The sequence below is a fragment of the Hemicordylus capensis genome, chromosome 5 (genome assembly GCF_027244095.1).
Source record: "Hemicordylus capensis ecotype Gifberg chromosome 5, rHemCap1.1.pri, whole genome shotgun sequence".
Taxonomy (NCBI): domain Eukaryota; kingdom Metazoa; phylum Chordata; class Lepidosauria; order Squamata; family Cordylidae; genus Hemicordylus; species Hemicordylus capensis.
This window is the reverse complement of record NC_069661.1, coordinates 95,545,990-95,571,448: the sequence shown is the minus strand read 5'-3', so window position 1 is coordinate 95,571,448 and position 25,459 is coordinate 95,545,990. Positions and strand designations below refer to the sequence as shown.

Sequence of the window (25,459 nt, the reverse complement as noted above, 5' to 3'; positions counted from 1 at the left end):
TAAGGCTTGACTTATCTCGCTTTGCATGTAATGCATCTGTCTCATATATCAGTTTCACCTTTTAATTTGCATTACTGAAATTAATGGACTTTTGCACGATATTCTAATTTTCCGAGTTTCACCTGTAGATTTGGGTGTCATCAGCATACTGATAACACCCTCCACCAAATCTCCTGATGACCTCACCCAGCAGTTTCATGTAGATGTTAAAAAGCATCGGTGACAGAATGAAGCCCTGCGGGACTCCATGTAATAGCTCCCGTTTCAAAGAGCAACCATCACCAAGCTCCACCATCTGGAATCTGCCTGACAGATAGGAGCGGAACCACTGCAAAGCAGTGACTTCTATCCCCAACTCCCCCAGGTGATCCAAAAGGATACCATGGTTGATGTTATCGAATGCTGCCAAAAGAACCAACAGAGTCACACTCCCTCTGTTGATTCCCTGGTAAAGGTCATCCATCAGACTGACCAAGCAGACTAGATAATCAGTTTCCTCCCAAACTGCCTGGAGCTGGTTAGCCACCACTCTCTCAGTCACCTTGCCCAATCATGGGAGATTGGAGACTGAACTATCCACCACTGAGGGATCTAGGGAAAGCTTCTTAAGAAGTGGTCTAATCATTAGCTCCTTCAAACAAGGAGGCATCCTACACTCCCTCAGTTAATGACATTAACTAGGCCACCTCCAACAATTTCCCTGATAGATAGAAGCAGCCAAGCTGGGCAAGGATCCAGAGAACAAGTGGTAGGCTGCACCTCCCCAAGCAGCTTGTCCACATCCTCAGGCATCACAGATTGAAACTGATCCAATCTAATACTGCAAGAGGGATTGCTGGACACCACCCTAATAGACTCTATAAAAACAGTGGAGTCCAAATCGGTATGAGTATAAGAAATTTGATCTGCAAAGGACCCATTAAAAGCATCGCAGCAGAACAAGGTCTCCGGGGACTGGTTTGAAATGGAAAGAGCCTGAATCAAACTGCTCACAACCTGGGACAGCTCTGCTGAATACGAACCTGCAGAAGCAATGCACACAGACCAGAATTGGTTTTTTGCCACATGCACCACTTCCGCATAAACCTTCAAATGGGCTCTATGCTGTGTCCTGTCAATTTCGAACCGAGTTCTCCTCCACTTGCGCTTCAGTCGCCTACCTTGCTGCTTCAGACCCGGCAAATCCTCTGTATATCAAGGGGCCACTTTTAAAGCAGGTTGGAAGGGACGCTTAGGAGCGATCGTGTCTACTGCTTGACAGCTTTTAAAGTATAATAGCTGCTCCCCAGCGTGTTAGTTTCTAGGTGACTTATGCATGGGTTGCTAAGTGCTGGGGAGAGGCCATGCTCCAATTTAATTCTTTCCAGTTACCTACAACATGGAAATAACATTACTATCCCTATTTTGAAGATGGGAGGCTGAGGTTTGCCTAAGGCTGCTGAACAAGAACCCTGGTACCTTTACTTTTCGAGACTCTTACACTTTTATGAAGCATCAGAAATACTCACAAACTGTTTTTTAGAATAATCACTGACACTAAACAAGAGGTCACTTCTGAGGTTCTTCTGATTCTTCAGGTGAAATTTTGCCCATTGCACTAATGGGCTCCTTTCAATATATCTACACAAGAAACAAAGGTCATTGTGAGATGCTTTGAAAATAAAGAGCTTGGGCAACATTTATTTATTACATTGTTATTCTACCCTTCTTCCAAAGAGACCAAAGCATATTTCATAGTGTCCCCCCCACCACTTAAAAATAAAACTTAAATAGCTGGATATATCAAAGCGTTTAAATGAAAGGATCTGTTTTCTGCTATTAAAAACATATTCTTTAATATTTTAATAATGTGATGGTTAATATATTTTCATGATGATAACATTATCATTTGGTTTTCACAACAAAAATTTTTTAAAAAGAAAAAGATCAACAGGAGATTGAAGAAGATCAAAGGAGAAATGCCCATGAAACATTGCACTTTACTGGTGATTTGATGGCCACCGTGAATAAAGTATTTCTTAATTATTACAGTTAGTCCAAAGATACTAGCTGGTAGTAAAACTGACAAGGCAAATACATTTTACTGTTAGTTGTCTAAACATAGAAGTCACCTGGCCAAGAACAACTATTCACATGAACTTAATACTTTCATTCTTCAGAATAATAGCAAGGTTTCCCTATTTGCATTTTGCTTTATCCTCAGGGGCATTGCTGGCGAGGTGTGTGTGTCTGTGTGCGAACAAATGTTCCTGGGCCCTTGACAAGGAGTGGGCCTGCCAGTAGAGTGATAGCCTTCTCCTCATTCTCCCCTGCTGTTCTCTGAAGAAGTGGGGCGGAGGCAGGATCCACTCCAACCTTGCTACACCCCTATAATTATTCCGAGAGAGAACAAAGTGTGTAATACATGTTTGTCTCAAAAATGATTCTTAAACGGGAACAGATTTGGAAAAGAAACCCCAAATGCCCCTATGATTTTGTACTGAGCAAAGATAGATGGACCAGTAAGAATATTCTCAGTCAAAACATTTCGATTTCAAAAGCAGTTAGTAGCTCTCTTGCTATAAGAGGGAGATATAAGAAAGACTCTTGTTCAAATACCAGACAGCATTGCTTGCACAATTTTAACATTTATGGCTTGTGGCTCCCACACTCCTCACTTAGTGAGCCAAGTGAATGGTGAGGAGAGAGAGGAGCATATTTAGAGTGGGCAGAAACACATACCACAAGGTTTCTCAACCTTGGGACCTCAAATGTTGTTCAACTAGTTCAGATCAGTTTATTTACGGTCGCTAACCAGAAAAATATATACATACAGCTCAAACAGTAACAATAGCTAATCCAGCTAAGTGTAGACCTTATGGAGTCCAACTATACAGATACACTCTTACTTTGAATTCTAATGGCAATGAGATCAAACTTAGCAACTGCATAAGTAATTTTGTCATCGCTATCAGATAAAAGATAGCTAACAGAATTCATTTGGGCAGCCAGGGTAGTTTGTTAGGAGGAGCACCATTAGTTCATAGCAAGTGTTCCTGTAGAAACTATAGTACAGTAGCACATGTGGTAGTGTCTCAATAGCACCCGACTTGCAAGGCCAAAACTGCTCCATGTAAGGGACTTTTCCAATCCTGCCTTCAAACACAGCAGAAGGTAAAACATTAAAGCGTGCTAGTGTGGCAGCTCTACGGTATTTTGCTACTGTAAGCTTATCTAAGCAATTAGCAGGTTTCATATTCAATAGCTGGTTACTCACCACTACTCTCCTTGATATAAGACTTTTATTGGATTGCCATGCTACATCACAAATTCTCTGGGAGAGCGCCAGGCTAGCTTGATCAAGATTCATAGCCAACAATGACTGCGGAGCAAACCCACAGGAAAACAACTGCCCTTTAAATTCCATTTCCCAGTTTAAGTTAATTTATCTGCTAACATGAGTGGTAACAATCTAGTGGGATTAAGGTATATTTTGAGCCAAAATTTAAATATTAAAAGCCAGATTTTAGACTCAACATTTATCAGACCTGCCTCCACTCTCAGAGCTACGTTAGAAACGCCTCGTGGTAACTGGGACTACAGCTCCCAGCATTCTCGGCCGCAATGGCCTTTGTTGTTCATCACCATCTAGGGACCTAAGGTTGGGAACTCCTGATGTAGCACATTTACTTGAAAGTAAGCCCCACTGAGTATGTGGGGCCCACCTTTTAAATAAGTATGTTAAGGAGGATTACTGACTGATTTCTAATGTGAGAAAAGCCAGTGCTCAAGCCTACTTGGAAGTTAGTCTGCTTAGAAGTTAATCCCATGTGGATGGAGTCTGTACACAATCATTCAGTAATGGCAAAAAAATGATTTTACACATGCTAGGAGACATTCTCTTCTTTTATGATCCATGACTTTACATGCCTAGAGCTGAGTTTACCCACGGAAATCCAGGGCTGACTCCTAGATAGCTCACACACTAGGGAAATTAAGGTCTTTGGAGATTTTTATTTATTTATTTTGCTGTGCCTGGGAACTGTTCAAGGAGCAGGGATCAATGATATGAACGCTACTTTTAGCCAGAAATAAAGAAAAGCAGTATGTTGAATAGCAGGCCCTATCAAACATGTGAAGTAATAATAAAAGAGAGTCTCTGAGAATGGCCAGAGTGCATTTCATTCACCACAGTGTGACTCTCAGCTCTGGGCCGAGGTTAATGGGAAGACTTTCCCATTCACCCATGTGTGTGGCTTCCGGGCAGGCTTTTGAGCCTGGTCCTTCCCGCCCCCGGTCCTTTCTAGATATAGGGGCGGGAAACCCCACTCCTTCTAGGAATCATTCACGAGGTGCTGAGAGGGAATGGAGCTGGCCAGCAGCTCTGCTGAGGGCAGATCGGGTTACCTTTTCCTGCTCAAGACTAGCCCACAGAGCTGTGCGACGGTGGTGGCTGCTTGGCGGAATCGTTGTCGTCCCGACGACTCCCTTGGTTTTTCCTTCAAGTCAAAAGACACGCGTGAGGCGAGAGCGTGAGAAGGACGGCGACCGGTCCTTACGCAGAGGTGGGGGCGGCTAAGTGCTGCTTACCTCTACTTTCGCGGAGGCGTCCATGGCTCAGTCTCTTGTACCTCCCTCCAGCAGCCACCGCCGTCTTCTTAAGAGTTGCCTGCCCGCCCTTGGGCGGGCTCATTCCCGTGGTGACGACGAGGCACCAAAACGACGAGACGCGGGACAGGAGCTCTCTTCTTCTGCCCTTCCAAACAAGGGCAGAAAATGCAAGCAATGTCTCTCTTACTATTCCTCCGGTTGCGTGAGCAAAGGAATTTTAGGCATTCGTCGAAGAATCATCTCCAGCCACCTTTTCCTCGCCGCGCCGCCCCATCTTTCAGGCTCCGTCTCACATAGGCCTGGCCGACAGTACATATGGATCAGCACCATGAGATGGTAGAATCCTGAGGTGGTAGAATGGACTGTATCCTCCAGAGCAGGGCTCTTAACTTCTTTGCACCTATGGACCGCCCTCAGATCCTCAAGTATTACCCATGGACCCCCACTTCATTTTATATTTTCATAAGGTAAAGGTAAAGTGTGCTGTCAGTTTCGACTCCTGGCACCCACAGAGCCCTGTGTTTTCTTTGGTAGAATACAGGAGGGGTTTACCATTGCCTCCTCCCGTGCAGTATGAGATGATGCCCATATAGTTGCAGTGGGGATTCGAACCGGAAACCTTATTCTTGTTAGTCAAGCATTTCCCCACTGCGCCACTTCATAAGGCTCCAGATAAAAGTGTGTGTGTATGTGGGGGGGTAACTCAGGGCCTTTCCCAGACAGCAGGATTTAAGAGGGGTGAAATACTGCAAGTTAAAGAGCATATAGGATATTTTGAATTTGCGCAAAAACTTGACTCAAAAAGTGGATTTTTTTAACCCCAGATGTAAATTGGGCTAAGCTCCAATGTGCAGTGAAAAACATGAATCATTTATTGAGTGCTCCCTGATAGCCCGCAGGGACTTAGACGTAAATCTAAACAATATGTGTGAACGCACACCTGCTCTTCCAAAGTAAAATCGCTGACACCATCTGCCATGGCTGCAGGATAGTTATTGTTAGCTTTATTCCGGCTCACGAGCAAGTAAGTTAAATTCATTGCTGCAAAAATTTCCTATGGACCACCAGGACAACCCCATGGACCCCAGGGGGTTCATGGCCCGCAGGATTAAGATTCCCTGCCCCTAGGTGGTGAATGGCATGAGGCAAACAAATCTGTATGGCCAGATTTACATAATGTCAATGTGGGATTCTCACATGAGAAAAGACTGCTGCCTTTCCCAAAGTTACTACTTGCAATTCTAAAGTGCTGAAGTTCAGTACTAAGAATTGAGAAAATAGCCATGCTATTTCCCCCTTCCCCCCAAGTCCTGCTGCCTCACCGTGGCTGGGGGGGGGGGTTTGTTCCTGGGAGGGATGAGCGAAGTATGCTGGGAGGTATATTCCCAGTAGGGTCAGCCAAAGTGCGAAGGTCATCCCAGTTGCCCAGCTAAAGCAAGCAGGCACCTATATTGGGCAGCAGCAATATAGGAAGGTGCTGGAGTCGGACGATCATTTCAGTGACAACAACAAAGGCATCATTTCATAATGCACAGGAGAAGGCAATGATAAACCCCTCCTGTATTTGACCAAGAAAACCACATGGATAGACAAAATGGAATGATTGTCGATGTAGTGCCAGATAATGGGCCCCTCAGGTCGGATAGTACTCAACATGCTACTGAGGAAGAGCTGAGGATCTCTCAGAGTACCAATGGTGTTTATGACGCAGTTAGACTAAAACCTTTTGGACGTCTAGCAGCTGATGTTGCCATGCGGGGGTGGGGGTGGGGAATATGAAGCTGCAAAGACAGAATTACAATGGGAACGTGGAACGTAAGAAGCATGAGTATGGGAAAGCTCGACACAGTGAAAGATGAAATGAATCGACTACAGATTGGCATCTTAGGCATCAGTGAATTAAAATGGACTGGAATGGGACACTTTCAGTCTCCCATTCTGTTTCCTACTCAGGAAAACCAAAGAAGGAACAGTGTTGCTTTCATAATCAGGAAGGATATAGCAATGACAGTACTTGGATACAATGCAGTCAGTGACCGACTAATATCAATTAGATTTCGTGAACAACCCTTTAGCATGACAGTTCTTCAAGTCTATGCCTCAGCAACTGATTGAGTTGCCTCAACAACAAAGAGGAAGTTGATGAGTTTTATGCTCACGTTCAGTCTGAAATTGACAAAACATGCGAGCAAGATGTGCTGCTGGTGGTTGGAGACTGGAATGCCAAAGTTGGAAAAGGTAAGGAGGAAAACACAGTCGACCTATATGGCCTAGTTCCAAGTCAAGCTAAAGCAGAAAAACCGAGCTATCCAGCTTCCACGATGTGATCTTGAGAATATACCCACCATTTTCAAGGAGAACATCAGGAACCGCTTTGAAGTTCTGAACCTCATTGATAGGGACCAGAGGAAATGTGGAATGAAATCAAAGGTTGTTAAGGATGAATGTGAAAAGAGACTGCCAAAGACCAAGAAACAGAAGAAAGCAAAATGGATGTCAGAACAGACGGTGGAAATTGCCAAGAAGAAGAGAGAAGCCAAAGTCACTTAACAAAGGAACTTAATAGGGAATTTCAGAAAGCTGTTAGAAGAGACAAGGAGCAGTACTACAATGACATCTGTAAAGACCTTGAGGATGGAAATAGACACGGAAAAACAAGGAATGTTTTCCAAAAGATCTCTGAACTCAGAAGGAGGTTCCAACCTCAAATCGGTATGTTAAGAGATGCCAAAGGACAGAGAGTAACTGATTCTGAGAAGATCAGAGATGGAAGGAGTATACTGAAAATCTGTACAGCAAGAATGGCAACATCCAAGATACTCTAGAAGATATTCCCTACTTGCAAGAACCTCTAATACAGGAAGATGAAGTTAGATCAGCATTCCAGTCATTACCAAGTTGGAAGGCTACAGGAATTGATGGAATAGCTACAGAAATATGGCAGGCAACAGAAGAAGAATCAGTCAAGGCTCTAACCAAACTATGCCAGCAAATTTGGAGAACGACACAGTGGCCAACAGATTGGAAGAGGTCAGTCTACATACCCATACCAAAGAAAGGAGACTTAACAGATTGCATAAACCACTGCACAATATCCTTAATTTCATGTGCTAGCAAAATAATGCTCAGGATCATCCAACGCAGATTAGAGTCCTACGTGGAAAGGGAAATGCCAGATGTTCAAGCTGATTTCAGAAAAGGCCGAGGAACAAGAGACATCATTGCCGATGCACGCTGGATAATTGAGAAAGCCAAAGAATACCAGAAAGAAGTCAATATGTGCTTTATTGACTACAGAAAAGCCTTCGATTGCATCAACCATGTCAGGTTGTGGAATATCCTTAGGAAAATGAGCGTCCCAGAACAACTCATTGTTCTCATGAGAAACCTATACACAGGACAGGAAGCCGCAGTCCAGACAGAACATGGTGAAACAGACTGGTTCCATATCGGCAAAGGAGTAAGACAAGGCTGTATATTCTCTCCTTCTTTATTCAGTTTATATGCTGAACATATACTGAGAGAAGATGGATTGGAAGAAGATGTGTGGCTTTAATGTTGGAGGAAGAAACATCAATAACCTGCGCTACACTGATGACACCACTCTGATAGCTGAGAATGCGGATGATCTGCAAGCTCTAGTAATGAAAGTTAAGGAGCACAGTGAAAAAATGGGACTATAACTAAACTAATGACAACGGGTACAGCAACCAGCCTCAGAATTGACAATGAAGACATTGAAGTGGTGGATAGCTTCTATCTTTTAGGATCAACCATCAATAGTAAAGGATCCAGCAGCCAAGAAATATACCGCCGACTAGCACTTGGTAGGGTTGCAATGAAGGCCTTGGAAAGGATATTTAAATGCCGTGACATGTCTACACCTACAAAGATTAGAATAGTTTGGACAATGGTTTCCCCCACGACACTCTATGGATGCGAAAGTTGAACTTCGAAGTAGCAAGATAGAAAAAGCATTGATGCTTTTGAACTTTGGTGCTGGAGAAGACTTTTGAGGATACCACAGACAGCCAGGAAAACAAACAAATGGATCATAGAACAAATCAATCCAGAATTTTCACTTGAGGCACAAATGACCAGGCTCAAACTATCATACTTTGGACACATTATGCGCAGACCCAGCTCCCTTAGTCTACAATGCTGGGAAAAGCTGAAGGAAAGAGAAGAAGATGACCAGCAGCAAGGTGGATGGACTCGGTTACAACAGCAATGAATGCACCACTGAGAGACCTTAAAGGCCTCTTGAATACAGATCATCCTGCAGAGAATCTATGTATGTGGTCACTAAGAGTCAACACCGACTTGACGGCCCTTAATCAATCAATCAATGAATCAATCAATCAATTTTCCCCTTAGGGGGGATTCATTCATGACACATACAGTGTGTTTAATGGTGGTTCGCTTTGCATCTCTAATGAGATGCATGTGAGTGTGGAGAAGATCTAGTCACTCATGCTTCTGCTCAGCACCAGGTCCAAAGCCACCATCAGAACAAGTCTGTTTGACTTATGGATCATTGCACAGTGTACCCAAAAGTGGACCATTTAATATTTTTAGCTTGAAAGAATGAGTTGGTGGTATGAAAGAGTTAAACATTGCCTCACCCTCCCTGGCAACACCTCTCTGCTCCCAACCATCCCCTCCTGAAGCAGCATTCCAGATTTAAAAGATTGGGCTTCAAAGTTGTGAGTTTAATTTGGTCTGGCCTTTACTCCCTAGTAGCTTGCCTGAATGCAACCTTAAAGTGTATTTTTGCTTCCTATGCTCTGTTGGTGTACAGGATGGAAAGTGGAAGAGATCTAATTTTAAATTAAATGTGCATACTAACTACTGTAGCTTTTATGTTTGAATTACAGGCACAGGAAATGCAAAGCCAATTTAAGCATCGCTTTTGAAAAAGGCATAAGTGGCTACATGTTGCTAAGCAATTCTACTAATGAGAAAAGGGATGAATTAAAGATATTATTCAAAATCAATAGGGTATGCATATGCTCTTTCTAAATTGCACTTGCAAGGTTCAGGTTGCCAGCTCAGGTAGCTTGAAAATCTAGTATTTTTTTCACTCCCCCCCACCTCCGAATATGGCTTGACCTTAGTATGTTGAAATTATCAGGCAAAAATATAGAGTTTAGAATACAATGAAGCAGATTAAGTTATTAGATTTGCATAGAAATGATTAGTGGCTCAGCAAATATTTAGGGGAAAGACTATTTAGCTTTTGGGTTGGGTTAACAAGATAAACCAATTCATATTAAAAGATAGCAGGGAAAGGGTTACACAGGGAAGATCAGCTTTCCACAAAACTATAGCCTGGATGATGGATTTTTTTTTTCTGGTGACCTGAGAGTGGAGATACAGATTTAGTGCTGAAGCCCTTTCTGAACTGGTAGGTGCTTTTGGCGCCAGAATCGGCTGGCTGTCCTTTGCTTGTGAAGTGGTGCACGTAGACATGTGGGAAAAGTTAAGTGTTCAGGAAGAAGCAGCAGCACTGCAGATGAGGGCGGGTGAGGAGATGTAGCGCCTGCTCCTGTCTCTTCTTTCCTCAGTGGTAATATTCTTAATGGAAGATCATCCCAATCAATACCTCCAGGCAGCTGTTAACTGACTGGGATAATGGAATCAAAATGAGTTAGTGTGAATGGGGCTTTCTCGCTGCTTTGGTATTAAAGATGCCTCTGCTCTGTGACAGTCAGGGGGCCGCTAAGACCCACAAGAGGGAACTTCTCATCACATCAGCAAACCATGGCAGAGACGAGAAGCCTCTCAGGCTAGGGTGGATGCTGAATGGGGCTAATGCTGCTGCTGCTGCTGCTGCTCCTCTGGCTGGCTGGCAAGCTGGAAAGTTGGAAACTGGGAGCTGTGGCCTGACTGCTGTGTGACTGAACCACAATCCTAAGAAAACAGCTCCATCAGTCACAATCGAAGCCAAGGCAATGTCTTCGCTGGTGAAGGAGGACCTTAACAAGAAACTCTTCAAAACCCTTGGGCAGAGTTTGTATGAATTCATTGAAGTTGAATGCTCAGCACAGGATCGCTTCTACCTCTGTGCTTCAGGTAAATCAAACAGGGCCTATAGAGGGACTAACTGTATCCAGGGTGCAGTTATGTATTCTAGTGTACAGTAGGAGTTATGTGTGAATTGGGAGCTGGGAATTTGTGGTCCAGATCTCAAACCCAGTTAACTCAATCATGAGTTAACTGGGTTTGCAACCCTAAACACACTTGCTAGGGAGTAAGCCTCAATAAATTCAATGGAACTTCCTTCTGAGTAAACGTGTTTAAGATTGTGCTCAGGCAAGCTAATATTCTCTTAGCTTCAGGCCCATTACCTGAATTACCGGTGCTTTGCAGTGATGTTGTAACAAATTACTGCAGTAATATGTGTGGAGTGCTTTGAACTTTCTCAAGTGCTATAAAAATGTTATAGTGTTATGATTTGGCAGGAACTCTACAACTGGCCAGGACTGTACACAATTCCCAACTGGAATTAATGTGATTTATTTCCAAGTAAGGCAGCAATCCGAAGCACACCTACTTGGAAATAAGATCCACTCAAATCAATGGCACTTTATTCAAAGTAAATGTGATGAAGACTGGTCTTTAAATGATATTAAAGTTAAGAGGCTAGTCCTTACTGCAAGTTTAGTCTGTAAGACTAGTAATTTTGTTGTTTATTTGGAAAGATGTAGCTTATGATGTGAGCTGTAGGGAGGCAGACACAATATTGTTTCAGATAAGCTGACATCCTACTTCTTGAATTCTGGCTGCAGCATTAAATGTGTGTCTGCAGAAGTAATTCCTACTGAATTCATTTGGATTCATTTTCAGGTCAATGGGCTCAGGACTGACTTACCCATATAGTTAAATACTTCTCACTTCCCTGTGATGAGGGGACCACTCTCATCACAGTATTTATGGTTTATTTGTAGTTATTGAGAAACATATTTATCTATATGGAGTTAGATGACTAAGCTTTCTAAAGAGAGACAACTTCAGAGCAAAAGATAAAAATATATATGGATGTGTTGTTTTAGTAGACTGGATATATTCTCCTTGCTGTTCTACTACATAGCACTTTCCAGGTATTGTGTTTGGATTTTGCTTTTGTAATAAGCTTTTAAATTTTGGTAGCCACTGCAGAGAGGGCTTTGCTGTTTCTTTTTGCTTCTAATGTCACTAAGTTTGTTCCAATATACTGTTTTGGGCTGTAATATTTTGGGAATTCAATAACAGATAGAAGAGATACTATGAACTTTTGCAATGCCGTCTGTTATCAGTGATGGGATTTTGTTGATAATTCAGTAGATACGTTCACAGAAGTGTAAGTGTATGTGTGTATGTATGAGAGAGAGAAATCACTTAGAATGACATGAGAGATATTATTTTCTTCTAACATAAAAATATAAGTTTCTGTGCCATGTTCTCAGAAAAACATATTATTCTGTGGACAGAATATATCTTAAAATGAGTTTACATTATTTCAGGGCATTGGATTTTTATTGCAAAATGTAATTATATTCTATACTTTCCTCTTCTTTGACATCAACTTTTCATTGTGAAGGGATTATAGACTACAATGTTTAGTCTATTGACAAAAATGCTTGATGGGGTATAATTAATATGAGGAAAGACTGATCTTGCTAAATGTTTCCAGCTAAAAGACATCAACAGAAATTCAGTTCAGAGGGCCAGGTTTCTTTCTTGAATTAGTAAAAAACCAACATACTTGTATTCAAAAGTATTGTGTAAAAGGGTGTGGGAAGAGAAATCTGGGCAACATTTGGCTCTAGAATGTTGGAAAAGGTCAAATAGGGATGCATTCAAAGGCCATATTCAGTGACTGACATCCTGACTAACAAAGCACTGGTGAAATGAGAGAAGCACAGGTGCTTCTGAAAAGCTCTTCTAACTAAGCTCCACTTCTGCCTCATGACACAGTGGCACAGGGGTCCACATTTTGACAACTTCCCCTCCTCCTCCTCCTATCCTTCCCCAGGAAGTGCTCCGTGCCACCTGAAAATATGTCCCTGAGGGAACATATTTTGGGGTGACACAGAGAGGGTTTCCAGGGTTACCGACTCTCACTCACTCACTCACTCACTCACTCACACTCTCTCTCTCTCTCTCTCTCTCTCTCTCTCTCTCTCTCTCTCTCACACACACACACACACACACACACACACACACACACACACACACACACACACACACACAACATTAATCTGGAACTCTTACAAGCACTGGTGCTAGTCAGGATGTCAGCCACCGACTTCAAAGTGCAGAATTAACTTGAGTGATAGGTGAATGGAAATATGCATGCTGAATGGAGAAAATTATGAAGAAATTAAATCTAGGACAACACTTCCATCAGCATTTGTAGTTAATATCATGAAATTGTAGAAACTAGCAGACCCAGCGCAGAACATCTGCGCCCTCTTCCCCCGGGCGTCTCTGATGCCCGCCTGGCCTGCTCCCCCGCTGCCCCGTTTCTGGCCAGCTTTCAAGCCAGCCCATCCCCTCCCCTTCTGCCGCCTCCTCCTCACCCTGGTGGCCAGCCTGCTGCTGCCTCCTCGGTGCTGCTGCCTCCCCGGTGCTGCTGCCTCCCCACTGTGGCCGGGCCTGCCCCCACCTCCCTGCCGCCACCTTCCCGCAGCATTTCCCCACTACTGCGGCTGGGCCCACCACCGCAGCCACCATCTCCCTGCCCCCGCAACCGGGCTGGGCCTGCCGCCGCCGCTGCCTCCCAACCCCCAAGGCCGGGGCTGCCTCCCCAATGTGGCCGGGCCGTCGCCGCCTCGCCTGCTTCTCCTCACTGCCAACAGCAGCCAACCGGTGCCCAGGAAATCAGATGCCTCCCTCGCCGGCACGCATAGCCTTGCCACATCCCTACGCATGGCTGGCTAAGAGAATTAAGTTTAATGATGTTGCTCAGGAATAGTGGTGTGCATGGAACTGGTTTGGCTGGTTCTGTTCGAATCTGAACCAGATTCTAACTGGCCTGGTCCAGTTCTGGGTCAAGCCAAAGGATATACTCCAGTTCGGGGGTAAAATCCAGTGAGGATTCCCCTGTACAAGTACAGGTCTTGGGGGTCCTTTGGGAGAAAGGGGGCAGCTGGGCAGGGATGGTGAGAGATGTAAAGCACAGCTTACCTTGCTGGTGTGGCTGCCGGTGTTGCTGCTTGCCCTCCTGGTGGTCCCAAGCACATTCCCCTCTCCTTTTACTAAGCAGCCGGCTTGGCAGCTTGGTAAAAGGAGTGCGCTTGGGGCTGCTGGGAGGGTGCGTGGCCGCATCAGCAGCCACACTGGCAAGCACTAAGCAGTGCTTTACATTTGTCATCACTCCCTCTTGAGTGCCTCTGTACGTGCAGAACCGGTTCGCCAGGACCTGGCCTGGTTCAGTTCACGGTCGAATCTATGAACCAGCACCAGTTTGAGGTGAACTGGTTCTGCACAAACTGTTCGTGCACATCCCTACTCAGAAATTTTGCTATAAATGTAGTTTGCTCAGAAAGCTCTCTTTTTGCTATTACTAGACCCATCCAAGTAGCTCCTTCGCAGTTTTCAGAGAGACCATTTGCAAAACCAGAGGAATCTCCCACACAGCATCATATTTCAGTGTCTGCATATTTTTCATCAGTATTTGCTGCATTGCTGAATCAAAACAACTGAAGCCAAGCAAAGTGCAAGAAATGCACAAGAGAATTTCAGCCCATTGTTGTTGCTGAAATCTATTGTAGTATTTAACATTCCTCACTTTGCTTTTACCCAGGGCTTTACACCAATACCCACAATCCCCATTAATTTAAAAGGGAGATAAATTCCAATCAATATGCTTGATAATTGTGTTGTGCAAAGAGGAACTATAGCAATAGCAATAGCACTTACATTTATATACCGCTCTATAGCCGGAGCTCTCTAAGCGGTTTACAATGATTTAGCATATTGTCCCCAACATTCTGGGTACTCATTTTACCGACCTCGGAAGGATGGAAGGCTGAGTCAACCTTGAGCCCCTGTCAGGATTGAATTTGTAACCTTCTGGTTACAGGGCGGCAGTTTTACCACTGTGCCACCAGGGGCTCTGTGCAGCTTCTTCCTTCCTTCCTTCCTTCTTTCTGCAAAGGAAGATTATATTTATCTCAGCAATGGCTAAAATCCAAACAATATGCAAACTAAGCTTTCAAACTGTGTTTCTCAAAAAATAGCCTATCATGCCATATAACGTTTGAAACTGCGAGACTTTCAAAAACAGTTTGTAATATGGCATAGATGTCTATTATTTAAAGAGGGATAAGGCTGCCCTCTATTGAAAGCAGAATGGTGGAACAGATGGGTCTGTGATCTGATCCAGACAAGAAGTACCTATGTTCTTGTGAGCAGTTCTTCATGAGCACAGACCCTGATTTTGCAGCCCCCTTTTAAAAAAATAGTTAAAGCAACACTGTACAGGCCAGGTTATAATGTTAGCACTCATACAATGAACCCAGGTACAGATCTGTATGTGGGTAAAGACTTGACATTGCCTCCTCCTATGCAGTGTGTGAGATGATACTGCACACATATTTTAAATAACCATCCTGATGTAACAAGGAGAAACATGTATACATTTCCTCCTTGGACACTTAAGAGCTTGTGACTAATCATTTACACTTTGATCTTGCATGGTATACATTATGTTCTCTAAAAGCAGCCAATCCTAACAGTCTTCAGGCACTGCTGGTCCTACCTCATTAACGGCCACAACAAAGTGTTTTTGAAAGCAGTTGAAGAATTCATTTTTCGATGCCTTGAAAATGAATTGTGTGTGTAAACCTCTTTCTGTCTTGTAGTGACAAAAGGTGAAGAAGTACAAATAACTATGGTGAAACACTTCCGAGTTGGCCTCGATGAGAAATATGAAATAGCTGAGAAATGGTTCCTTGACGATCTGGAGATGATTGATGGGAAAGAGGCTGATGCTGTAAGTGCTTCATTTTATTATGGCACGCTTGTTCTGCAGTTTGTGATGCAATAGCTGAAGTGCAGGACTACTATAAAAAGTTATGTTAAAACAGCATCATGGGATTTTGTTAGAGATTGTTGATTTTTACCCTCAATAGGTAAAACAGCAGAGCATTAAGGAATGAGTACACACACTCCAGTTACAGAGTGGGTAGCAGAGGATGGTTGAGTTATTGCAGCTATTTAGAGAAAACACATGGAGATCCTTGTGAAACTGAATACTAAATGTATTCAGTTAAAATTCTGCTGACTTCAGTTTGAGTTATTTTCAACCCTCCTTAAAGAACAAATTTGTGGGTTGTTTTTTTAAAATGTTTTAAGCATTTGTTTTTAAAAAATTGAGTCAGGATTTGGAGATATTTACAAAACTTATTTTGGCATAATAAATACTTCATTAATCGACAGAGTAGCTGAGTATAGCACAAGCATGGTTTTAGAGGCTGTAATACCGGTAATAATTATTGTTTTTGTTATTTTTTGTTTAGGATAACCCATGGTTTGATATGCATTTCAAGAAAGTCTACAGTTGGGAAGCTTACAGCTGTGCATCTAAATATGCTTTTGCACGAACATTAAATAAATTAAATGAGATGTATCTTCAGAAAGACCTGAAGATTGTGAACTTTGATTTTACCTACATCAATAGCGATTCAATCTGGGCATCCAACAATGGGGACTGTTTAGTACTTTTGAGGATCTGCTTCTATGCATCCAACCTTTTGTGTCTGTCTCTGTGTCCTCTGCCAGTCTAACCATAATTGCTTTCATTAGATTAGGACAAAATTTCACATTACATTTTTTAGAAACATAGATGTTCACTACTGTGTCAGGCTTTACACTTTTCATAAGGTACATTTTTTTGTAATAACTTGGAGTGTCTCCACTCCCACAACAGAAAGTCTTGACTTCTCATGCTTAAAATATTGAATTCCTAAGTACTCATTTTAGCATCATGAAGAGCATAAATAATGTAAGCCTTTAGGGATGTGCAAATCAATTCGGGTACAAATCGATTTGTACCCAAATCTAGCTGATTTGAGCGATTTGGAAACAGAACAAATTGCCCCCGTAGTCCATTGGCTAGATTCGGGTCCAAATCAAATCACGCCTGATTCGATTCAAATAGCTTTGAGATTCGGATTCCTCCTATCATTTCCCCCAGAATCCCAGCTTTCATTTTTTTAAAAAAATGCTAAGCTCTAGCCCTTGTAGAAGTGGAGTTATAGAGCAAAATGTGTGGTCACTATTTTTCAAGTGTTTGGATTCTTTGGTATATAACCTTTCCTCAATGTATCCCCATAAGGATTCATTACACACCTTCATTTCTTCTATCCATTTTGTCTGTCTTTGGACAGTGCCAACTTTCAACTGCCACATGCCAACTACACCCCCCTCCCACCTGCAAGGCAGTGGGGTACTACTAAGTTTATGTTCTAGGAATTTTTTCAAGTGTTTAGACTCTTTGGTGTCAAATAACCTTTCCTCATAATGAATCCCTATGAGGATTCATTACACACCAAAGAGTCTAAACACCTCAAAAATTCCTAAAATATAAAGTGAGTATCCAGTGGCTTGTGGAGTAATTGACACATGGGATGCCACTACTTCCCCACCCTGCCTGCAAAGCAGTGGGGTCAAAATAAACAGAAGAAATGAAGGTGTGTAATAAAGACACCAAAGAATCTAAACATAAAAATTCCTAAAAAATAAACTGAGTGCCCCAGTGTGTGTGTGGATGGGAGTTGACAGACGGCACTTGACAGTTGGCACTGTCCACTGACAGTCAAAATGAAGAGAAGACACGAAGACACATAATAAATCCTCATAGGGATTCTTTATGAGAAAATGTTATTAGACACCAAAGAATCCAAATACTTGAAAAATCATGACCACACATTTTGCTCCATAACTCCACTTCTACAAGGGCTAGAGCTTAGCTTAAAGAATCTATCTATCTATCTATCTATTTGGGGATCCATGTTAGGGTTAGGATAGGATGACTTTGAATCCCTATTATTTCCTATGATGAAAATATACAAAGTCAGTAAAAAGTACCCCACTGCCTTGAAATATGGGTGGTAGGTGGCACCCATGGGGACCTACCCACCACTCAAATTTGGTGCCCCAGAACCTTTGTATGTGGTCCAAATTTATCTCAATCTGAGTCAAAAGAAATACAAATTGAATCTGGGGTGATTCAGGGGAACAGATTTGAACACAAAACAAACCAGGGGTGATTTGATTTGGGCACAAATCAATTCGACAAAATTGATTCGTGCACATCCCTATAAGCCTTTACCTACCTACCAACTAGTGTTGGCTTCATACTAGCCTGATTGTCCTGTTAAAAAGGATTCTGGAGCATGACGTGGTGCCATGGGCTGGTGGGGCAGAAGCTGCTCCTGCCTGCTACTGTGAATTGAATTGAAAGAGGAACAAAGCTAAGTTTTGTCACATACTTTCATACGAAAACTTTCCATTTCTGACCCTTCTGGTCTTTCTTCTAACCTGTGGTCCAACGTATGTACGTTCATAGGCAGGTGGACTACAATAGGCCTGCACAATATGTGACCCACCAAACTGAATGTAACTCACCAGCCATGCATGGTGGTCCACTAAAGCCTTAATGATTTCACTGCCTGACTGGGACTGCTAAAATAGAGTTATTTGTCATCTGGTAGAGTACAAAGCATGGCTCATGGTGGGGCACATTCAGTTTATTAGGTCACAAGCTGGATAGGCCTGCATTATAACAGAACAGTGATGAGCCCTGAACAGCATGTATTAGGAATAGTTCCACTAAATATAGATTGTAGCTAATCATAATTTGAGTTTAGTGTCTGACATATTGTATAAAGTTATGCATGCAGTGGAACATGTTTGCATAGCTGCACTAGTGAAAAAATTGTGTGGTTATGTTACAATGATGTCATTATATAAACTGGTGTCACTGACACATTCCATCCCTATGATTTTTGCACTAACACAACAGTACTCTTGTGCAACTACATGAACAGTATGTTCCACCATGTGAATAGCATTGCACAGTATGTCAGCAGCTGATCGTGAGCTCTAGGCTTTTTATATAAAGATATTTGACCCTTGTAATTCTGCATTGTATACAAAATAACATTTTTTTGTACAATGAGGCACTGTAATTCAGGAGTTGAGTGCATGTTGTGTACATATTACACACCCCTCCCCCAGTTTGATTCTCAGTATCTCCCATTAGCATGTACTCAACTATAGTGGACTAGTATAGGATGCTCTCTACCGAGTTCTTCTGGATTGAAGGCCTCTTGACAGCACTGGGTTATTGATCCAATTAAGACAATGGGCATTATCACACAAATCTTCAAGCATCTTTGTGCCTTTTATTTGTGTGCATATGTGAATGCTTATGAGTATTCAAGTGAATGTTCATTTCCTGCACCTGACAACATGCAACCTGGCTAAAAGAAATGTTACATTAAGGTGCCACAGAACGCTTTGTTGTTATTGCTACAACAGACTAAAACAACAAACAGAACTACTTTTTAATCAACTGTACGTTCAAGATACAGACATAGGAAATAAAAAGCTCACTGAAACTTCACATATGAAAACTGCCTGAAGCAGCTCCAATTTTTATACTTAACAGGCAAGAAGCATTAGCTGCTTCAAGAGAATGACTTTAATGAACCAATATTAATTAACCAGCCAACTTTAAAGACTCCTCACCATTCTTTAAGAAATGTAGAGGTAATTGATATTTTTTACAGACTTTTTTGTTTGGTGTGTTAGGAATACATTACCTGTGTGTAACTTCATATTTGTTACATTCATATATACCTCATACATTTTTGCTCTGGCTTGCCTCTTGTTTGTATATATGTAACAGCAGTCACATGGTGACGTGTGTATCTCAGATAACATTGATATGAAAAGTGGGTACAATATATGCATTTTATGTGAAAGCTATCTAATTTAACCCTGTTTGATACTTTATTTGCATGTTCAGATCACAGTAGCCTAGGCATCCTGAAGTTACTGAGACAATGTGCTGTGTGATAAAGTGGTTTTTAAAGGCTATCCTTTTTTCAGTTGACTGATTGAGCAGAGCCATGAGCAGAGTCAATGAGCAGAGCCACGAGCCCATGCTTCAAAATACAAACTGTACACTATGAGCAAGTTTAGACATCACGGCAGTAAGTAAGTAGGAAGAAACCGCCAGTTCTTGCCAAGCATGTGCTCCCGCTACTGCTGCCACTTCACCTGTCATCGGCAGCTTTAGATGTGACACAGAAGTGTTGAGTCCCCTCTGCCTCCCAACATTCTCTGCCCAACTTCAAATTTTGGTTATTAATGCCAGGCAGTGGAGGGGACCCCAACATTCTCCACCCAGCACTGAGCTCCGGTGACAAGATGGAAGTCACAGAAGAAGTGGGAGCACACAGTGGGAACTGGAGATTTACTCCTGCTTACTTGCTGCTGAGATGTAAATGCTGAGGTTATTACACATTCACAAGACACTTGCAGCATCTGTGAACTGGCCCTACATTGACTGAAGAGAAAAAAGTAAAGAGGAATAAAAAGATGGAAGAAGCAGGGGTTACTAAGAACATGGATAATCAGCACTTCATTTATAAAGGGTTCTGATATTAGACAGACTCACAGATATAGACTTCTCTCTCCATCCAAAACAAACATGTAAGTCAACTTACGTTTTTATTTTTAAGTAAAGTTTCATAGACTTATAAACTATGATTCGGAGTGGGGTTTTTTTAGAACTGTACTGTGATAACAACTTGGAAATGAACCCACTGAAATCCCCACTTTATTAATAACAAAGTTTTCTATCCTTTTATGGCTGCTTACACCTGGGCTCATCATTAGCCCTCTTCTCATGTTGACACATATTCACTGAGCTTTGTGGGGGGTTCACACTACTGGCTTACCCTTAATATAGCCGTGTCTGCTGTCCACCTGTTCAGTGTTCTTGAGAAAAGGATTGTACCCACATAAACAACACTAGCAGGAACCCTGGATTCCCCTGAATGCACAGTTGTTTGGGGCATGTCCGGGCCTCCGGCGATCGGCGTCTTTTGCGGCGCGCGCGCAAAGCGCCTTCAGTATGCAGCAGGCCTTCGTAGCGAGAGGAGCTCCGTCCGGTAGCTCCTCTCGTTTTGTCTAAAGCATCGAGTGAGTCCTTGGGCGGGCGGGCGGGCAGCTGGGAGGGAGGGAGGGCTGGCAGGCGGCGGCGGCGGCAGGGGCATTGGTAGTTTTGGTGGATAAATCTGCCCGCGGCGGGGGGGGGGGCGGGGGCGGCTGGTTTCCAGCGCCCCGTTAGTCTGTTAAATACGGGCGCTGGAGGGGGCAAAGAGGTGGGAGGGGTAAGCAAGCCCTCCCGCCCTTAAAGCAATACCCCCCACCCGGACCCAAACCAGCAAGGGCCGAACCGGTCCGGCAGTTCGGCCATTCTTTAGAATGGCCGCTGGACCGGTTCGGACTCACCCCTACCCCAAACTCAGGTCCCTGGGTGGTTTATGATGAACACAAATTAAAACAGAAATTAACACATTAAAAGGGCTCAAAACCACAATTCAAGTTAAAAAGCTTTAATGAATAAATCCACTGAGTCTTTTTTAAATCAGTCAAAGATGGTGAGGATCTGGATTGAGATCCGTTGATGCCCATAAGAATGGGGTTCTGCGCCTGCGCAGGAGCCATGTGGTAGCCATGCCTGAGCTAGTCGAAGCGACAGGCCACGCCTCCATGCTAGAGCATGCTATTTAATGCGTGCCCATGGCATAAAATCCCTCAGTTCTTTTCCGACCGCCTTTGCGTTTGGACCTTCGGCCTGCTGCCTAGTTAGTCGGAAAGTTCCTCTGACCTAGTGAGTTCTCTCTACTGCTTGTTTTTCAGTTTTTGACTACGGACTGCTAGATGGACTACATTGGATTTTGTGACTCGGAACGGCTGCCCGACTTCCCTGTGGTGTTTTTTGACTTGGACTGGACTGACGATGAGCCTCCGGACTCTGACCCTTGAACGGACTTGACTACGACATAATGGCTGAGGAGAAAAAATTGTTCAAATGCTGTGAAGGATGTAGGGCGAAACTGCCCTCGAAGGACCTTCATAACCTTTGTTTGTAATGCCTGGGAGAGGAGCATAATGTCTCCTCTTGTAAAATGTGTCTGTCTTTCTCAAAACAGACACGGAAAAATCGGGCTCTCCATCTTCTGGCTGCTATCGATGATGTTTTGAGCCCCTCGACTCTCGGCACTCCTCGACGACGACAGCAACTCCAAAGCCAGCACTGAGATAGACTTTGACCCCTCCGATGTCGGCACCAGACAAACGTCATTCGAAATCGTCATCGACCTCGAAACCTGACTCGGGCTCCGCCAGAGCTTCCAAGATGGATGTGTTGACGTTGACGAGGTTGTCGTCCTCAAAAACATCTTCGACGTCGAGGCCTACGACATCAAGCTCAATGTCCATTCACTCTATGGAAAAGACTGCTCTCTCAGGTGCAACGGAAGACAGACAAAAATCTACCAAACTACCCGCTTCTGATAGGCCTACTTCGCCACCAGGAAAGCGACACAGATCACCGACATCAACAGTGGACTGAACTCCGTCGCCAATAGGGGTACAGGTCCCAGTTGCCCAGCTACCATCGATATCGACACGGACCGCAACTTCATTTCATGTTTCTCCACACCCCTCAGCATCGACCTCAATACCATGTGTGGATGCACCACGTCTCTCGCCGTCGGCAATGGTCGATGTCGTCCAAGGTTTATCGGCTTCGGCCTCGATACCGATACCCATATCGATGCCAGTGGCAAGATCACTCTCACCTGCAGTTACTCTGTTGGCATCCTCCACTCCATCGACACTGATAAAAAGTGTTCCGGCACACTCCAGTCCTCTCTAAATCGATGAAAGTTACCCCTCGATATTGACCCCTACTGACAACTTTCGAGGTCATCGATGTCAACACGGAAGAGAATCTCCCTGCAGCAATTCGATCTCTTCTCTCTCTCTTGGACTCTTCTTTGAGCAAGCACTTGACATTGACATTCAAGGGCTTTTTACCGGCAGATGTCGAGGAACCTCGTCATGAAGAGCCCTCTGCTACAACGCAAGAGACGTCGACATTAACAGCAGCCCCTCTGCAATCCCTATTGACCTGGCATAGCTGTGGTTTTTCCCACTCTGCCTTAGGTATGGAGTCCCTGGAAGCACCATATGCTTTTGATGGGGACAGACCCTGGCTGTCCACTGCAACGTCTGCGGCATCTGCCCCGATGCGTCCTGTAACCACTTCGATGCCAACACAGACGGACATTTTGAAGGTAGCCCAAAACGGGACTTGAACAGCTAAACTGTTGATCCGTAATGCTTCAACACAGACAGATCCAATACCGGCTACCCCTGTTACGGTAACGGGAATGCAGACATCCACTGAAACAGAAAGGAATGTGCCAGTCCTGATGTCTCCATCAGAACACTATGGCTTGTTTGACTTTGAGTCAGACTCAGAAGAAGAGAGTACCATTGTGGATCCTCCTGTGGATGTGGCACCTCCAACCTAGGTCTCCCCAAATGATGAGTTAAAGTCCTACCATAAGCACATCCAGACAATGGCTGAGGCCCTGGGTCTCGACATTCGTTCCCAACTTGCCACGGTAGATGACCCAGTGTACAATTTCATGCTGCATTCGCAATCAACAGCGCCTGTAGCCTTACCTATGCTGCCCATGATCACGAGAGCAGCGAAATGTGCATGGGAGGTGTTGCACACGTCCACTCCAACGTCTAAGAAATTAGAGAATTTATACCACATTCAAGATAAAGATAAGGGGTACCTCTTAAAGCACCCAGCACCAAATTCCTTAGTGATAGATTGCGTCGCCAACAAAAGGTGGCAAACAACATACCATGCCACCAGATAAAGAAGGAAGAAAATTGGTTATGCTTGGGAGGAAAGTGTACTCCACTTCCTGCTTATCCATTAAAGTAGCAAATTACACGGCCTGTACAACAAAATACACTCACGGCCTATAGGAAGTTTTGGGAAAAGATCTAGACACGCTCTCCAAACAGGATTTTAAGACCAAATTCCAAAAGACGCTGGAGGAATCTTCAGATTTGACTCGGAGGCAACTCAGCATTGCCAAGCACTTGGCAGAGAGTGAATATAGTGCGATGACAGCTGCCATCACCCTCAGAAGGCATACCTGGCTGCATTCAACGGGCCTCCAACAAGACATGCAAGACAAAATAGATAGTCTACCATTTGACGGCACAGGTCTCTTCAGTAACACCACTGATGCAACTATGGAGCAGCTGAAGAAGTCCAAATTCACTGCCAAGACATTTATAACACATGCCTCCATGACACAACCATCTAAGTTCTGCTCCGACTATGGGAAATACAGGCCCCCCTACAAGGGACAAGACCACCAGGATTTTAGGAAACCGTACTCCTCATACCATAAACGGGCCTACCAACAAAAAGCGAAGTCAGTCCAGTCTCAGCATTCTAAAACGCAAGATAACCAGAAGTATCTTTGAAACACGGGAACACCCATTGACACCTCACAACTCCCCCCTCCCACCAATAGGGGCAATACCACCTGCCTTGACAGATCCTACCATCATTCTGTCCCAGCCTACCATCAAGCTGTCCAGCCATGCCCCCACATGGCACCATATAACATCAGACCATTGGGTTTTGAAGATCATAACCTTGGGTTATGCGATTGAGTTCAGGTCTCTACCCGATTCACAAGAGTCCGAGTCACCCCTCCTTCCTGGACTCTACAAGACGAGGTAAAGGAGTTGTTTAAAAAAAGGGCAATAACCTCGGTGTAATGGGCAAACAGGCTCGACAGATTCTTCTCCCGTTGGCATTCTACCCATCATGGATCTCCATTGCCTGAACAAATTCATTTGTGTCAAGAAATTCTGAATGATGGTGTTGCAGCAGATCCTTCCCCTCATCCAGGGGGAACAGTGGTTTGCAACACAGGACCTCAAGGACGTTTATTTTCATATCAATATACGTCCATGTCATCACAAGTACCTACACTTCATGGTTGGGTGCCAAGTATACCAATACAATGTATTGCCCCTGAGGGTATTTACAAAATGTATGGTGGTGGTGATTGCACACCTACGGACCAAGGGGATCACCATTTATCCGTATTTAGATGACTGGCTTTTGACAGCAAAAAACAGAGACAAGTTACTTTCGCACATCCGTTATGTATTGGTCCTACTCCAAGACCTGGGTATCCAAGTCAATTGGAATAAATCTCACCTGGAACTTGTACGCAATATTGCTTACATAGGGGCGATTCTGGATGCCGAGACGCAGAGCATACCTGCCAGAGGACAGATACGCTCGCATCCAGGACTTAGTGTCACTCTTCCAACGGGAACCTCTGCAACTGGCCCCAAACATACAGTGCCTGTTGGGGCTGATAGCCTTCTGCAATAGAGTCATCCAGTTTGCCCACCTAAAACTGCGGAAGCTACAACTTTGGTTCCTGTCCACCTTCCGCCCCGCACAGCCAGTGGAAGCGCCTGCAGATACCACCACAGATCCTCCACTTACTATCTTGGTGGGCTCAATGAAAGAATCTACTCAGTGGGGTCCCTTTTCAACCTCCATCTCCGTCTATCTGGGTAACCACGGATGCCTCCCTGCAAGGCTGGGGTGCACATTGCAACGGCCACAAGAGCCAGGGCAGGTGGTCCCCACGTCGGGCCCTCTGGCACATCAACTTCCTGGAGCTCTCAGCAGTCTTCCAAGCACTATAGGCGTTCTTACCACTTATTTGGCGAAAGA

General features: G+C 43.9%; 2 protein-coding genes across 11 annotated transcripts in view; one reads left to right on the top strand and one right to left on the bottom strand.

The window, feature by feature from the left end:
- LOC128326440 (cyclic nucleotide-binding domain-containing protein 2-like) overlaps positions 1-5,086 on the bottom strand; it is a 91,615-nt gene extending 86,529 nt beyond the window's left edge. For all 3 annotated transcript variants that reach the window (XM_053253247.1, XM_053253249.1, XM_053253248.1), the window contains exons 1-3: positions 4,570-5,086; positions 4,387-4,478; positions 1,509-1,620 (exon numbers count right to left, since the gene is read on the bottom strand). In XM_053253247.1, coding sequence (XP_053109222.1) covers positions 1,509-1,620; positions 4,387-4,478; positions 4,570-4,593 — 228 coding nt within the window. In that variant the 5' untranslated portion in view covers positions 4,594-5,086. The remainder of the gene's footprint in view (positions 1-1,508; positions 1,621-4,386; positions 4,479-4,569) is intronic.
- EXOC1L (exocyst complex component 1 like) lies at positions 3,134-19,681 on the top strand. 8 transcript variants are annotated; one of them, XM_053253258.1, is made up of 4 exons: positions 3,134-3,153; positions 10,301-10,665; positions 15,441-15,571; positions 16,098-19,681. In XM_053253258.1, exons 2-4 carry the CDS (start codon positions 10,545-10,547, stop codon positions 16,362-16,364), a joined length of 519 nt encoding a protein of 172 aa, XP_053109233.1. In that variant the 5' UTR covers positions 3,134-3,153; positions 10,301-10,544; the 3' UTR covers positions 16,365-19,681. The 8 variants fall into 8 exon arrangements, with proteins under 8 accessions (XP_053109233.1, XP_053109230.1, XP_053109232.1 ...); XM_053253255.1 differs by lacking the exon at positions 3,134-3,153 and adding an exon at positions 3,638-3,715 and having other exon boundaries at positions 9,468-10,665; XM_053253257.1 differs by lacking the exon at positions 3,134-3,153 and adding an exon at positions 4,312-5,057.
- Positions 19,682-25,459: the final 5,778 nt, after the last annotated feature.

What these genes read in the sequence shown, in the direction of transcription:
- EXOC1L (XM_053253258.1), top strand. Translation starts at nt 10,545, where the DNA reads ATGTCTTCGCTGGTGAAGGAGGACCTTAACAAGAAACTCTTCAAAACC. An exon ending in CTTCTACCTCTGTGCTTCAG is followed by an intron (nt 10,666 to 15,440) that starts GTAAATCAAACA and finishes TCTGTCTTGTAG; the next exon opens with TGACAAAAGGTGAAGAAGTA. An exon ending in ATGGGAAAGAGGCTGATGCT is followed by an intron (nt 15,572 to 16,097) that starts GTAAGTGCTTCA and finishes TTTTTTGTTTAG; the next exon opens with GATAACCCATGGTTTGATAT.